Raw genomic sequence first — 17,427 nt, forward strand, 5'->3', positions numbered from 1 at the left:
AGGGTTCACTTTTGTACCTACATTTTATTTAGACATTGGATACATGTTGATTAATTTGAAATTGTTTACCAGGCTATTGAATTTAAAAATATTTTTTCACAATTCAGGTGATCCAGTATTAGATTCTAGATTCTTTACCTTCAAACGCCATAGTACATTCATTCCCCCCCAACATTTCATGATCCAGATTTTTGAAAAACTCTGTGAAACTCAAATTAGAAGAATTCTAACTAAAAAATTTGCAGTGAAGCAAAATCTGACACTAGCAGAGAAGTTTTGTCTTAAGGAGTTAACAGGTTATGACAAATATAGGATCATGAAACCGGATAAAGGGGGTGGAGTGGTAATTATGCTCAGTTCTGACTACCTAAACAGGATGACATTATTATTAGATGATACTGACACCTATGAAAAAGTTAGTCGACATGAAATTAACAGAGCATATACTACAATAGACTGGCTGTTTTATGAATATCTTATGGATGGTAGGATAGACCAAGATATTTTTAAATTTATTTCCGTGGAATTTCCAATTATACCATCTATTTTTGGGATTCCCAAAATCCATAAGGATGTACACAACCCCCCATTTAGACCGATTGTGTCAGCAAAAGGTTCGAAAACTGAAGCTGTAGCGGCTTATATAGATTTGAAATGTAAAAACATTTTGAAAAACCTACCGCATATTCTGAGACTCATGGCAATGTCTTGAACGGGTCAGAGAATTCTCAAACAATTTTGATTTTAAATCTGAATTCATCATGACCTCCATAGATGTTAACCTTTTTTCTGTTATTCCCCATGGACAAGGGTTTGAAGCATGTCTCAACAAATATAACAGATTGAACAATGTTGACAATCGATTATTAACAGAAATGTTAGAACTTGTTCTTGAACAACTTTCTATATTTCAACAATGAATACTACAGACCAAGAAAGGGAGTTGCTATGGGGGCCAGATGTGCCCCCATCTACGCAAATTTAGTTTTAGCATATTGGGAATCTGAGTTTATATTTACTAGTATTTACTGGAATAAGATTTTACTATATTTACGCTATTTGGATGACATTCTCATGTTTTGGGGGGGTTCCAAAGATGAGTTAAATGATTTTATTATATTTTTGGGACAAACCACGGATTTTTTAAAATTTACTAGTCATATTTTCGAAAATAATGTTGAATTTTTAGACATTGTGTTGTCTGTTTCCAATAATAAAATTGAATCCAATATATTTAGAAAGAAAACTCATTCAAATTCATTCCTACATTTTGACAGCTGCCACCCGTTACATCAAAAAAGAAATCTTGTTAAAGGACAGATGGTTAGGCTGTCTAGATTTGTTAGTGATAACCATATTTTTGATAGGGAATTGCTGTCTAGATTTGTTAGTGATAACCATATTTTTGATAGGGAATTGAAAAAAGTGATGGATATGATGGATATGTTTATGGCTAGAGGCTATCCTTCTGATCTTATTTTAAAAACGAGCAATGAAATTAAAATCAAAAGGTTCATACTTTACAAACCTATTATCTTATATGGATTACCAGAGACCGAGATCAAACTCAACTATATCTAGACACGATACATTCATTATTCCATTCAATGATAGAACGTCCGAGATAGTCAACATAGTACAGGAAGCATGGACCACTATGATTCTAACACAGAACTTTCAGGCATTTTGGGTAATAAAACCCACATTTACATACAGTAGAGGTAAAAATTTGAAAAATTTGTTTTGAAAGTAACCACAACATTGAATTGTATAAAAAATCAAAGATGAGTAAATGTGGTGCATGTCATGTTTGTAGGTTCATAATTGATGGTCCATATATTTCTATTTTTAACTATGGAAAGACTATTAGATGTCCAGGCCATTGTAATTGTAATTCGGGGAATGGTTGTCTACGCCGCAACTTGTATTGCTTGTCAAGCATTCTATATTGGTAAAACGACTAGAAAGTTAAAAACGCGTATCATAGAACACATGAGTGATATAAAAAGACAAAAAACAACCAGTATGTTGTATAACCATAGTATTAATTGTTCCAATATCTCTCATACACAGTTTTTATTATATATTTTATACACATTTATTTACATATGTTAACAATATTTTACTAATTATTTCATTTGAGGTAACTGTTGTAGTACCTATCTAATTATCCTGTGTATTAGGTAAGGACTCTTTTTTTTTTTTTTTTTTTTTTTTTTTTTCCCTTTCAAATATATGAAATATTTTCACTGTATTTATCTGTGGCAATGGGTTAATTTATTAATTCAGTGTTAATGAATTGACATTATTCACTTTACTGCTTTATCAAACACTATTTAAGGGATGATCTGTTAATGAATATTTGCAGTCTGATGATGCCCTACTTACGAGGGTGAAAGCGCTTAGTGTTTTGTGGTGGTTTGTATCTTCTTGTTTGGTCAAGTTTTTTTATTAAAGTTGTTTTCGGAACCAGGATCCAAGGTCTGCTGGAATTTTTTAGCTTACCGGTATACTATTTTTTGGAACTGTATCATTTGCAAACATCTGCAGTACCGAATCCCGTTCTCCTGTCTTTTTTCTTGGAGGGTGGTGTGTTACCTACTTGCCATTAACTGCTTTGATCTATTGACCAATTTATTCCTGTGAGGATGACTGCTTCCATAATTACCTGAAAGGTGTGAGCTGACTGCAGGGATCTGTCTGGCAGCCTTCAGGACTTTTCTGCTTATTGCCCTAACCCCACCCCCCTGACTGTGGTGTGAGCAACTGCATCACAGTGAAATGCCCTGCTGTGTCTTCCCAAGTCTCTGCTCTACTACAGATGTTCTGCAGAGTGTTAGTCAGTGGCTTGGATGGACTGAGCTTGTGGGCCTCTACCTGTTTAGTGGCAGTTGACTGACTGGAACTTAGCATCCCCACACACCGAGCATGGTGAAGTTGGCATCACTCCACTCGCTCACTCCCACCCTCTACCATCCGACTCTTCCAGCGCAGGATTTGCTGAAACTACTCCTGGTAGTAGACAGGGCTTTATCCCTGCATGCCACAGAACTGGTGATTACTTCCCCTCTTAGTAATGGCTAGCATTAGGTACCTGCGAAACCTGCAGCCGTAAAGGGCTCCCAGCTGACTTTCCTCCTTTGGAAGGCATAAGAGGAAAGCAGCAGAGGTGGCTAACTGGGGAAGAGAATGCGCAAATGTATTTCTAAAACCGGTGACAATGGCAGGCTTATTTGGACAGCTGTTTCTGTTCCATGTTTCTTATTGGAAACAGTATGGAACTGAGGGAATGTCGTTTTGAAGCTGCAATCATTCAGGTGTACTTAATACAAAAGATGGATCTTAATGCTAAAGCTGTATCTGATTGTATCAAAACAGCAAAGGGATGAAGCAGGTAGAACAATTCCAAATTAAGCTATCTTTGGAACAGCAAAAAAACTTATAATTTAGTACTACATAAATCTTGTAGTTAGCTGAAAGACAGGTGGGGTATACCAGATGCCAAACGGTTAGACAAAGTGCTCCTGCCAGCAAAGCATTGTAAAGAAAAGTACAAAAAGAGGGAGATTATTCGATAAGAGTGGTGAGATTCCCAAGATATTTAATAGAAATGAAGGCAACCATAAGAAAGCGGTGAATAGCACCGACACCAAAAGATGAATAAATGAGAAAAAAAAAATAAAATGAAGAAAAATATTTACCCCTTGGTCGCTAACATCTCTTTGCACAACAGTTTGGTCATCTGTTTCACCTTTGTATATACTTTCTATTGTATTTACTTAACTTGTACGTAACTCTTATTTAGTATTCACTTGCAGTACCGTGAATTTTTGCTGTATACTGTGAATTTCTTGCATACATAAATTTATACTTGTATAATTTGTACTGTAGAGTTGTGAATTTTTTAGTTTACATTCAGTTTCACTTGCGTAACATGTACTTTGAATTTTATTGTATGACTTGTACTGTGGAGCTTTTCTGCCTGGGCTTCTGCTGAAAAAGGTACAAGATCAGACGGACTAACATGGTCAACAAATATCAAATAATTGAGCAAACGCAAGTAAAAGCAGTTGCAAGTAAAGTGCCCATGAGCAGATGTTCTACAGTAAAGCTCTTGCACTACAAAACAGTGAGACGACGCTGACCTTAAAAGGCTGAGGAAAAATACTTGAGCATTATGTTTTCAAAGATTAAAAGACTTGCTAAAGGAGTAGAAGGGTGAATGCCTAGATTCCTTGAAAATGGTGTCTTAACCTTTGGTTAATAAAACAAATGGGTAAATTGAAGTAATAAGAAATTAAGGCCAAATATTAACAAAATATGAACGCTGTGCATTACCATTCCACGGATAATCTTGCGCTGTGCATTACCATTCCACGGATAGTCTTGCAGTGTGGTAAGTAAAAATAAGAACTCTGCAAAATGTAATATATTGTCCTGCTGCAAATCCAAAAGCAGGCTAACAGTGGTTTGGAAAAATGACTAGGCAGAACAGTGATTCTGGAATAAAGTAACAATATTAATAATGCTGCTTAAGTCATTGTGGTCAGATCCTGTGGAGTCCTTATTTCTTTAATCCGGCTCAAAAAAAAAAAATACAGATGTGCATAGGTCACCATAGCTAGCTTGGGGTCTGGGAACTGTGTGTGGTCATTACTTTAATTTTCTTTACAAACGTTAGAGTTGTGCACATGAAGTTGCTTTGGAATCTGGCCCTAAACCTTGGACACAACTATATTCTTTCAGAAAAAAATAAGACTATTTCTTTCAGATTTTTGTTCAGGCTATCACTGAAACAAAGTATTGGAAAAATTCTCTAAATTGCACCTCACAGCATCTGCAGCCCCATGTCTTCTAGGGGCCTAGCAGACCCCCATCTTAGTCGCGTTCTTTCTTACAAGGTTATTGCTGTGCATTCCTGGCCATTAAAGCTGTATTGAAAGGATGCAAGAAAAAGGAACTGACAGCAACACTAGAATTTTTTTAATTGAAATTTTGCTCAGATTATCGTTGGATGAAAAGATTGGTTAAAACATGAACTTAATGCATCTCAGAGCATATGGGGAAAGAAAAACAAGGTTTCTGGGGGGGAAAAAAGCTGAAGACTAAAGCAAAATATGAAAATAAAACCAAAAGTACTCCACATGATGTGAGGAGGACAGGGTGTGTGGGGGGGGGGCAGGGTGTACTGAGAAAAGCAAATGGCAGTGGGGGAACTAGGACACCATTTCACCTAAGGCTAGCCTTTTCCATAAGATTTTTGCAATGCACCATATTTGCAACTAAATTCCAGTCCAATGTGAGATGAGACAGCTATTTCCACACCAAAAGTCTTTCGGCTTTTCACACTTACCAATACACCCAAATGCACTACGGAGTATAATTTCATATAAAGGCATGCTGCTGGTGTCTCCGTATTAATGAGAGTGTGGTGTGGGCACCTTGTCCAGTACTTGTGATCACTTGGCTGGTTTGAATATAAACTAACTAGCTTTCATCCCCACAGAGGCTTTTCCCTATAGTGTGGCTATTCTTCTTCTTCCTCCTCTTCTCCCTTCTCCCCCCTTCTCCCCCTCTTCTTCTCCCTTCTTTATTTCTAAGTATTTGTTTCAGATATGGCAAGCGGCTGTTGTGTACTTAATGGTATTGGGTTTCCCTGTGCACTTGGTTTTGACAACCCCCAACTGGCTCTTGTATGCTTCAGTGGTCAGTTTTGGTTTACTTCTTTTGGCCCATATCCCCGAATGTTTCAGATATTGAAAAAGGTGTTGGAGAATAACTGCTTAGGTGTGTGTCCTTCTTGGCTTTATGGTTGGTGCAGTAGCCGTATCCCTTTTTCTCAAAAGTCAGAGAAACTACCCCAAAATAGGCAATTGTCCGCAGGTAGTAGTCTTGTACAGCACTCCTGGTACGCTATCTGGTCTCATGCTTACCACTGTGCAGGATAAACTCTGATTTTGTGAGGAGAGCATTAATTGGTGGTTAATTTCCTCCGGGTAAATGAGAGATCATAGGGTTATTCTTTGACTTGTCATACATTTCCTCAAAGAGCTCATTTAGTGACTCATATGATTTTGCAAAGGGTCTGGCAGGAGCTCATTTAGTGACTCATATGATTTTGCAAAGGGTCTGGCAGGACCACTAGTAAACTTGGTCAAAGAGGGTATTTGTCTTAACTGTAGTTTGTACCCATGTCCCAGTGTAATCTGTTACATTTACTAACATTACCCTCTGATTTGCTTTCCTAATCCCCTTTTCTTTTCTATGAAACTTGTATCCTTTGTACTGTTTGACAGTGTATTTCAGGGAGTGTTGTAATTCATATAGCGCTCTCTAACATACAGTTTTACACATTCAAAATAATTTGTTCATCATTGTAAATGTATGTACGGGGATGCTTTTTTTTTTTTTTTTTTTTTTTTTTTTTTTTTTTTTTTTTGTCAGATACCCTGTCATTGAGGGAAAGTAAGGAAAATGTTCACATTGACTGACTGTAATATGGTTGTAATTGTATCTGGTCCCTTGGTGGAGAGGCAAGAAGCCCTGACTGCATCCCATGTGATTCTTTGTCTTGTGACTGCATCAGAGACCAGGCAGGAGATGACAAGCTTGAACAACTGATATCATCTTGTTTTTCTTGGGATGGAGGAATGAACTGGTGACACCTAGTGGTGTCTGGTTGTATCACTCGCCTGTATAGCCCACGTTGGCTTGTGCTTAGTCGGACAGGAGCCTTCCTGATGAGCCTGGAAATGAAGCTGTGTTTGAGAGTATTCACCACTCCTTTCCCTGACCAGGTAGCTGAAGTGAGTTTGTAAATAGGAGAAAGAGGTACAGTCCACAAGACTTGCATCTGGCTTGCTCCCAAGCACCCAACTCGCTGTTCGAACAGATCTCACGGTTTTTGGAACAGATGAGTCAGTCGGACTTTGTGGGCAGAAGTGCATGGACTGTAGGGTTGCTTAACCTTCATCTCCTTGGCTTTCGCATCCTATGGAAGGGTTGGGGGCCAACTGGGTGCACCTGGTGTAGTCTTCAGGTAGGGGTTCTGTGAAATGGGAGGGAGTAAAAAAAAATAATTGCCAAATTTGGGTGAATCTGGGGCTGTGCAGGTGAATGATGGTCAGTGCTCCTTTGCTGTTGTGGAACTCTGCCCGTCTTTAGTATAGTCTACAGCAGTTTTCTCAAGAAGTAATCCTTTCCTAAGATCCTTAGCAGATTAGCTGAATTTGAGTAGAAACATATCCTGACAAAATTATGCTTTCTGTCAAACCTGAGTTTGATTTTCAGGGAGTTAGAAAAGTAGTTGACATGGGAATCCTTTTTAATCTGTCCCCCAAGAGTAGCTCAGAGTCCATATGTTGGTGTTCCCATATTCCAAAAATGTTTAAGAATCTACTTGATCACTTTTATGAACTGATTTCTTCATTAAATGTTTTACATTCTGCGCTGGTGTGTTTCTAACCTGCTGAAAAATTCTCATTGTCCTGAAGTCCTCTTAAACTTCACTAGCATTCTTCAGGTCATTGCCTGATGCAGCATATCTGGAATACCACATGCTAAGGGCACTGCTTTCAGTAGATCGGTCGCACTTCTGAAAGCTTTGAATAAGAGTTATCAGTCAGGTGAACATTCTCTCGATCTTGGAACAAATCTGTGTAAAGTCTCTCTGAAGGTATTCCGGGAGGTGAACAAAATTACATCATTTACCTTTGCTTGGTATTACAGTATGCACAGAACATAATTTGTAAAGGTGTTTGGTATTGCATTGCACTGCACACTGTTTCCTTGAAGAACCACACCCACACTCAGACAAGTTTTTTTCATCATGGTTTGGCATTTCCTACATTTTACAACTCTGGGACTATTTTCAGTTTTTTAAATATTTTTATACATAAGTTCTGAGTCTGACCACATGGGGTCTGGCATCTTGAAGTAATTCTGATCGTTCAGTCTGCCTCTAGGTATCCCATAATGAAGTGGTTGTCTGTAAGTAAAAATGAATTACATCAAGCAAGTCTCTTTCTTCCTAAAGCTCCTGTCACTGCATTGACCTGCATACACTGCTGTCTTTGTCAGCTTTAACATTTCACACCATTCAATGACTACTTAAAACACAAACTGTGCAAATGCCACAGAACAGACTTTCAAAGTGCCCCTTATTGCTGCTTATTTTTAGAATGGCTAAACTGCAGTCCTTTCTTTCTCCTCTTCCCAGAGTATTAGTGAAGATCGGGATGAACGTCCCAAGGACAATTCTCATAGCTCTGCACTGTTCCAGACAGCATTAGTATCTGCTGATTTGCAGTCTCCCCCATCTTCCTCCTTTGCATCTTCCTCTGAAGTCAGATCTTTTGGTTCAGGAAAGGGGGAAACATTCTACATCCAAAGTCTCTCCATCTGGCAGTATGGCTCATTGTAGGACTCCTTCCCTTTCCCAACAGGTGGTTGATATGCTAGAGGGGAGTCTGCTTCTCAACCTACCCTTCCTCTGATCCTGGGTTATCTGGCTGATTTGCTTCAGGGTGGTCTTTCTTTCTTTTTCCTCTTTCTTTTTCCTCTGTCAAGATCCATGCTTCAGCCATCTGTGCTCATTGTTCTCTCGAACAGCCCATTTTCTCTCACCCCCCTGATGAAAATTTTCTCAGAGGTGATTGCAATTTAAAACTCCCAGAAGTGCACCTACTCCAGCCTGGGATCTTAATTTTGTTCTGGAGAAACTCACTCTTCCTCCTTTTTGAGCCAGCTGCCTCTACAGATTTAAAGTTTCTCTCTCTGAAGACTGCCTTCCTCTTGGCTATAACTTCAGCAAGGAAGGTTTCAGGGATGTAAGCTTTGGCCGTGGAGCCTTTTCTTATTTTCCATGCAGATAAGTCTCTGAGGACTAATCCCTACTTTTATGCCTAAGGTGGTTTCCAGCCTGACTCTTAATCAGTCCATACACCTTCCTACCTTCTTTGTAATTCTCGCAATAGAGGAGAAAGGAGCCTAATGTGCACAGACGGCTCAGGTTTTACCTGGACAGGACTAAGCACCTTTGGAAATCAGCAGTTATTGGTCAGTTTTGTCCCTGGAGCCCTGGCCAGGGCAAGGCTATTTTTAAGCAGATCATTTCTAAATGGAGTGCACACTGCATTACTTTTTGTTATTCCTTTAATGGCAAAGCTCTGCCTCAGGGGGTTAGAACCCACTCTACTAGAGCGGCTTCCATTTCTGCAGCCTTTCTAAGGTGTGTCCCTACTAAAGACATTTTGGAGGCTGCCACATGGTCTTCTGTTCACACTTTCACAAAGCATTATAATTTGCCTCTGTTTTCCAGAGCCAGGGCAGGGTTTGCCACTGCGGTGTTGAAGGGCATTATCTCCAACCCTTGATACTGTTGGTTCCTCCCCCCTTTTTTTTCTGGGCTTTGGTAATCGACCCATTTGTTAGGACTGTAACAGTGAAACACTAACATAGTACAGTTGTGTACACTCACCATAAATATAGATGTTCAAGTGTATTCACTGTTGCAGTCCTGGTTTCCCTCCCTCCTTCCCCTTTTTTTGTGGTCCTCTTATTCTCTTTCCCTGAGGTACAGGCTTAATTTGTCAAATTGGTTTTTGATTTGAGCCTTATTTTCTGGGGGTTCCTGATCGTTATGGCAAGAAAGACCGAGGAAGTGACATTGGCTGCCTCCTTTTGTATCAGATGCCCTGACATCCTTTACAACCGACGTCCTTTTTACTTACCTTTGGTATTCTGGTTGACTTGAGGGCTACCGGGAGCCGGATAACCCATTTGTTAGGACTGCAACAGTGAATACACTCTACCATCTGGTAAGTGTACACAACTGTATTTTTACTTTCTGTTTGGGAAGAGGAAGGACCAGGGAGCTGTGACATCAGCATGGGTGGGTTTTTAGGATGGTTGTGGTGATGTCAGTTAGGGGAGGGAATTGGCCAGAAAGTTACCTGCAGCAAGCTATTCCTAGGTGGGATAATTTTTTTTGAAAAGTGAAACCACCACAGTACAGTAAGGTACTGTTCTAGTGGACAAACTGTCTATTAAAATATTTTAAATGCTGTATTTATTCATAGTAGGGAGAGTAAATGGGGAGAAAAGGGACCGAGAAGTTGAACATTTAGTAACGGAATCCCCATGTTGTCATTTAAGCTTGACTGTACCTAAATGAGATTCCTGGATACTAGTAGCTAGTCTCTTCAGGTGATGAAGCAGCATTTATCTACCTTGAGGAGTAAAGTTTGTGTGCAGCTAGTATTTTCTTAAAGTAAAAAAGTCTGTTTTTTTCATAGTAGTGTTCTCTCCCTTTCTGGACAGCTTTTTATAGCAACTTCTACTTTTCTGTGTTTCTGTATCTTTGCAAGTCTGAAACTCTCTAAGTTTCTTTTCTGTGTTGGTAGAATTTCTGCTTGCACTTCTTTTTTTTAAAATATCTTCTGTAAAGTCTGTGCAGAACTTGTCTAGCTTCTGTTTACTTTGTGTGACTGGATTATTCGCATCAAAGTGCTTCAGTGTGGATACTTCAGCTATCTGAACATCCTCCTGGAGCCCTGTAATGAAAGTGTGCTCAAGTCCAAAAAAAAAGGGGAAAAAAAGTGCCTTTCCCCTAAGGTAATGTCATCATATTGTATACACATCAATTTGTAGAAGTGCTTCTGCATTTTGCAGAGGCTCAGACATAAGTTTCCCCCTCCGAGTAGGGATCTCTAAATTGAGTCTCACTGCACAGGAAGATCTGCAGCATTGTCTGATGTTGCACTTTATAATTTTTTATATAAAATCAGCATTTTGTGTTTTTTTGGGGGGGAAGTACCCCGCTAGCCACCCAGCCAAGTTCTCATAAAGAGATAAAATGCAGGTGCTATACTAAGTTAAGCAGGAATTTTGGAGAACTTGTTATATTGGGAGAGCTATTTTAATGAAGTAGATATTCATGTATTGGGAATAGAGTCTGGAGAAAAAAATGAAAGTTTGAAAGAATGGAATAATTTCAGAAGACTAAACAAAATTGTGAATATGTGTAAGCCATTTAACTTAAGTTTGTGGAAAGAGTCCATTTGGATAATGGAGTTCTTAGTGAGAGTTATGATTTACGGTGGATATAAAGTGTACCTACCCCTGTCAATGCCAGGTTTTTGTGATATAAAAGAGACCACAATAAATTTCAAAACTTTTCCCACCTTTTAGTGTGACCTAGAACCTGTACAATTCAATTGAAAACCAACACATCTGTTGGGGGGAAATATAAAAAAAAATACAATAAGCTGGTTTCATAAGTGTGCGCACCCTTAAACTAATACTTTGTTGAAGCACCTTTTCATTTAATTACTGCATTCAGTCTTCTTGGGTACACACCTGCCATCGATTTGAGACTCTGATTAACCTTAAAGTTCAGATGTCCTAGTAGGATTTGACATTTTACTCTTTTGCCTGCCACAGCACATCCATGGTTCACAGAAAGCTTGCAAAGCATCAAAGGGGCATCAGTCGGGAGAAGGGTACAAAAAAATTTCCACAGCATAGGATGTACCTTGGAACTCTGTGAAGACGGTCATCAAAAAGTGGAGAAAATATGGGACAACAGTGATGTTGCAAAGAACTGGACAACCCACCAAAAAAAAAAAAAAAAAAAGACAAGACTAAAACTGATCAGGGAGGCTGCCAAGAGACCTACAGCAACAGTGAAGGAGCTGCAGGAATTTCTGTCAAGTACTGGTTGTGTACTACGTGACGACAATCTGATATTCTCCATATGTCTGGACTATGGGGTAGGGTTACAAGACGAAAGCCTTTTCTTACACATAAAACATTCAGGCCCGACATTGCCACTGTGGTCAAAAGTTATATGTGGCACGTCTCATTACTAAGGGTTTTGCATCCAGGAAGGATGTCATTGTCTCAATCTACTCTTCCCTCATTAGGCCAATCATGGAGTACAATGCCCCATTTGGCATGTACCTCACTAGACACCTTCAACAACTGGAGAGGCCACAAGTACCTTACAAAGAGGATCCTAGGCCTTAAAAACACTTGTCCTGTATGGACAGACTCAAACACCAGCTATTCTCCAACATTAGAAACTTTCACCAATCCATCCCAGATTCATCTGTCACCCAATATGCAAATGACTCCACCATCATCTGCACAGCCTTCTCCCCCTCCAAGCTCCTAGCAAAAACCCAACTACCCTTCTCCAAAACGGAAACCTGGATGCAGTCTAACCATCTGGCACTAAATTGCAAATAAAACCAAAAGTTTTTTTTTCCCCTACCAAAACTCCATTGACAAATCCAAATTCACCATACAGAGCCAAAACACCACCCTCCTTGAAATCGTTTCCAACACCAAGCTTCTTGGCGTCATTATTGATGAAGAACTAAAATTTGACATCCGCATCCGCTCCGCACTCAAGAAAACCCACCAAAAGTTGTCTCCTACAGGCACAACTGCTTCATAAGCCCCTTTACCCATCAAACTCTTGCATCCACCTTCCTTCTCCCCTCCCTTATGTATGGTGCCCCTATCTCCATCTTGGCCTTCGGTCCAAACGTGAATCCCGCTACCACAAGATCTCCAAATTTGCAAATCATCCCACCACTGCCACTCCCTCCTCACCCTCAACTGGCTTGAACTACCCAACTATCTCTGTTACCTACAACTCGCCATTGCCCACAAGCTCATCTTTAAACCTGCCAACTGCCCAGTTCTCTCTACTTCTTAAAACCTTATATTCCCAACCACTCGCTCAGATCCAAAAACCAAAATCTCCTTCAGGTCCATAAATCTGCATGACCTCCTGGACATCTACTGTTGTCCCACTCCTCTCTTCCCCACACACCTACGCAACCTACCTAACCATATACATGTCAAATCTCCACTACTCTTTCATCTTTCTTTCAAATGGAAATGCCCTTGCCACGCTCCAACTTAAACCCCCCCCCCCCATTCCACCTTGCACTGACTCATCCAGCTACGTCTACTATTACTACATCCCACCCAAAAAATCCCTTCCCTACCAAAAACTAATTTTCTCTCTAATATCTATTGTACTATACTCTTCAATCTCAAATATATTATTACCCTCTCCATGCATAATGTTTTCCTAACCTGCTAATAGCTATATAGTTTGAAATTATTAAACCTACAGTTGAGTTTATAACAAAAATATTCACTTTATGTGAATGTTGAAATGTCTGTATTGAATTTTCTCCATTTTCGTAACGTTGTGACAAACCAATTGAAAATATCCTGGAGCTTACCTGTAAACGTTTAATTAGCTGTATGAACTATGTCCTTTTGTAACGTGAAGTGCAACTTGCCATTTATTGTGGAGCTTTTCTCCCCAGGTCTCCACTGAAAATGGGCTGCTCTTGGCCCAGTGGAGTTTCCCAGTCATCAAACTCGCTCCACACCACATGCTCTAGAGACCTCAACCTCATTACCACAATCAACAGAACATGCTGGAGGAACAGGTTCATAACGGAGACTACCAATACTATGGAATAGACCTCCCATACATGTCAAGCAGAGCACCTCACTGGCTTTCTTCAAAAGAAATCTTGAGTGGATGAGAAATAGAAAATTCACCCCGTGGATCACTCCAGTGGCCCTGCTCGACAGAGGCACTGGGAACTAAGGTCTGGTGGCACAATGCCAGGGTAATCCTATGGGCTAGACTTGTAAAGGCTCCAGGACCATTAGCATAGTACACACCCATGAAACCTATACAATCCCCTACTTTGGTGTAGAGAAATGTTTAGGCAGACAAAGAATAACCTCTGTCACCCACTGGATTGCCATCTGGCTGATAGCATGCAAGATATCAAAATAGGTAAGACTGCTTCCACAAAAAGAGCAGTCACCAGTACAGACCCATAGGGGTCAGTACTGGGACCTCCCCTGATTGGCATCTACTCCTTTTTTTTTTTTTTTTTTTTTTTTTTAACGCAGTACTGAAGGACTCTGACCTAAGTTTGCAGGTGACTGCAAGCCGGGTGATGTAGCATTCCCAAGAGGCTTGGCCATACTGCAGGAAGGATTATCTCTAAGAAATAACTGGTGTTAGAATTGTTTTAAAAACTAGACTACAAAAAGTGCATTGCCATATCCTTTGGCAATTTTGCTATGCTACAGAACTACCACGTTGAGAATACTGAACAGCTGGACTCTTAGAGGTATATTTGAAAGCATACGTGAACAGCAACCTAACCATCAACCTATGTGTTCAGTATGGTGAAGCACTTATTACACAGATAAACAGCAGGATTGCTTTTAGGTCCAGGGATGTCATTCCCCTCTTCAGCAATCTTAAGGCCAGACATTGAGTATAACTCTTCGTTTTGCGTACATCTATCCAAACGCATGCAACAGCTGGAACACCCCCCAGAAATTTCTTACAAAAGGATATTTAAAAAATTTGCCATACATGTACCATCTAAAACCCTATCACTCTATTTTGCCTCTTATACACTGCTATGAGGTGACCTGTGTCTGGACCTACTGCACATCAGCAAATCAAGCAGCATTAGAACTAGTCCGATATACTTTGCAGAGGAAACCCACTGCTCTGGAACAGAGCTCCATCACCATAAAACAAAGCTGATTCCTATCCATATTCAAGCCTAATGTGGATCTATGGATGGGGAATATGAAATTTTACCCAGGGCTGCCCTCCCCTACTGCACTAATGGACAGAGGAAGCTACTAAATGATGCAGTATGCTTGGGGCCTTACAAATGTCTATGGTATCACCACTGTAATCGCTGTGTAATATGAATCAAGCCAATGAAGGGGTAAGGGAAATCACAACACCATATGGGTGAAAATTTTTGGATAGGCTTTAAATGACATTCAAGGGCAGTTATTTCTAGATCATAGGTTCACACTGGACTATTGGAGAAGACTAACGTGGAGGTGGGACACAGTTTTTGTTGCAAAACATGAAAGTCTTGGTGGATGCCAGAAGATCAATTTTTGTTTTGCTTGGAAAAAGTCTGAGTGTTTTGTTTCAATATATGCCCAAAATTTCTTTGGAGTGTCTAATATAGCTGTCCGACAGACCTGAAATAAGTAATTTTGATGTGTTTGTACTTTAGTCTTGTGTTTCTTTTTTTTAGTAGCAATAATTACCAAAATGCCTCAGTATTAGGATTGAGACTCCATATTTTCCTTGCATTGTTTTCACTTATTCCATGGTTAAACCCAACATTCAGGAAAGTGTTAAATTTAATTGTACTTTGAGTTGGGAATAGTCTGTTCTCAGTGGAATGGAGGAGAATGTTGTAAGAAGTAGAAAGGGCAGTGATGGAGAGGAACAGCCAGTGCGTTTTAGTTTAAATTGGAAGAATTTTCTGGTGCAAATCTAGCTGGAAGCTTTTTTTTTTTTTTTTTTTTTTGAGGTTTTTAATGACCGGTGAGCGAAGGGAGAGTAGTCTGTGGTCACTTAGCAATGGTGGCAGTATAGTTTATCTGGGAGGTTTGTAATGAAGGGTTTGGAAAATTGTATGGTGAGGTAACAAGGTTGTCAGTTTGAGAAATGAGGAATTGAGAATGTTTGTTTTTGTTTTTTCTGTACATTTGTAATTAAAATGTGTGTGTTTGAGCGCTCTTCTCTTAATGGTGAGATGAGTACGCTGAAGCCTGACCGGCTGCAGGAGGGCAGTTTGAGTACAGTAAAATTGTGTGGCTGGGCTGTGTTCCCATGATGCTGCACACTGTGTACTATTAAGATAATTTTAATTTTGTATAGTTATACTGCTGCTAGGCACTGTATGTAGTCATGTGACAGTGTGCTGTGCTTGTCACTTATTTTCCATTATTAGTACTTAAAGTGTATACGCCATATTGTTTATTTATATCTTGTGGTCTGACAGGCCTTAAAGTGCAAGTATCATGTAGTGTTTTTCAAGGGTAATGTGCCTGCACAAGTAAGTGTGCTGAATATCACTGTGTACTGGCATATGTCCAAGCTGGTTATCTGCAAGTCTTTTCCTTGCTGTTGTGCCTTAGAAGGCTGTAGAGCAGTGGCACCAGTGACTTCTAACTGTAAAGTAAAAGTCTGAAAGTTATTTATTTTTTTCAGACAGGTGTTTGCAAATACTTTTGATATTTTGTCTGAACTTTGTGGGTGTTTGTGTTTTACTAGTACATACTTGATGTCTGGGTCTGTGGCTCTGTAGCAGATTGTATGCCTTTACTTTAAGGATTAGGACAACATCACTAAGTTTAATTGGTAAAGATATTTGTAGTGACATTGTGTGTGGCTACAGCTTCAATGATAAAACTTCTGTATCATTGTACAGGCTGCACAGAAAGGGCGGAGAAGTGTCAGCAGTGAGAATTCAGCTTCCGAAGATGTGGTGAGTGCTTTACATCTGTGCTGCATTCTTGTACGTTAAACCTCATAAATCAGAACATACTAAATTACCTGTTCTGCATACTTGGCCATATAGCCTGCATGGTGTGTAGGTCTGAATGCCACCTGGCCGAAGAGCCTGTTCATCTGGCAAACTGTGACTTTCAAGTTTGAGGGTGCTGGTTGCTGTTTTAAGTTGTGCCTGAAAGTGTGATCTTGGAACTGAATGTTGGTCTGATTAAAGTTTTGTAAGCTTGTAACAAGGGGTGCCTTGGAATGGTGAGTGCCACAGTACTCTCGTGTTTTTAAATGTTCCTGGAGTTCAGGGGTCCACACCTTTTCCAGAGGTCCTAGGGTCTCCACTGCTCCTCTTCACTTTACTTACTAATTGTCTGGTGTGGCCCACACTTATTTTTCTTTTGACTGCATGTGGCATTTTTGTTCTTTTCCCACTTTCATCTTTCCAGAAGTACTTGCAAACAAGTACTGTAGGCACACACTGCCTCTCAGCAGTCACATCTGCCCAAGCAATCAGAAATACTGCTGTGTATCCATAGATTGGCAGAAAATACCTTTTTATGGCATCTTTAATGCTCAATAAGTTAGGTAAGTGTGGGAGAAAATATGGTTAGCTTACGAAGAGCAAAGACACTTATGCAAGTGAAGGAGATTTAAAGGAATAAGACCATACAAAATAGAAAATGAGTGGAAATACTCACAGGGTGAAAAAGTAAGATTTGTGGCGTTGATTCAGATTGTTGTAATGTTGTGGCGGTGTCAGAATCACTGCATACAGTATGGATCACATAATTTAAATTTACTATGGTATGTGGCTTAGAGGAAGGGCTGGGTAGATAAAATGGAGGGAGCTATGTACTCTCTAGATCAAAACAAGAGTGCAGATTTAACTACAAATTATAGCAGGTGGTGTGGATCAATCTGAAGTGTACAAATGGAGAGCAGCCCACAATTTTAATGAGCTCCTCTTAATGGTGTGGGGTGTGCATTGTATTGTCAAGTTGACAGTGTGATAAGGTATTGCTGATGGCAAAGGGCTAAAATTGCTTTAT

General features: G+C 39.8%; 1 protein-coding gene across 1 annotated transcript in view; it reads left to right on the forward strand.

Annotated features, from left to right (window-relative positions):
• The window catches only part of LOC122791854 (ADP ribosylation factor like GTPase 14 effector protein), a 183,598-nt gene that overhangs the window by 16,514 nt on the left and 149,657 nt on the right, over positions 1-17,427 (forward strand). The window contains 1 exon segment of the mRNA XM_044059829.1: positions 16,305-16,361. Coding sequence (XP_043915764.1) covers positions 16,305-16,361 — 57 coding nt within the window.

Source organism: Protopterus annectens, chromosome 17.part0 (assembly GCF_019279795.1).
Source record: "Protopterus annectens isolate FY-2018-M chromosome 17.part0, PAN1.0, whole genome shotgun sequence".
In the NCBI taxonomy this organism is placed as follows: domain Eukaryota; kingdom Metazoa; phylum Chordata; order Ceratodontiformes; family Protopteridae; genus Protopterus; species Protopterus annectens.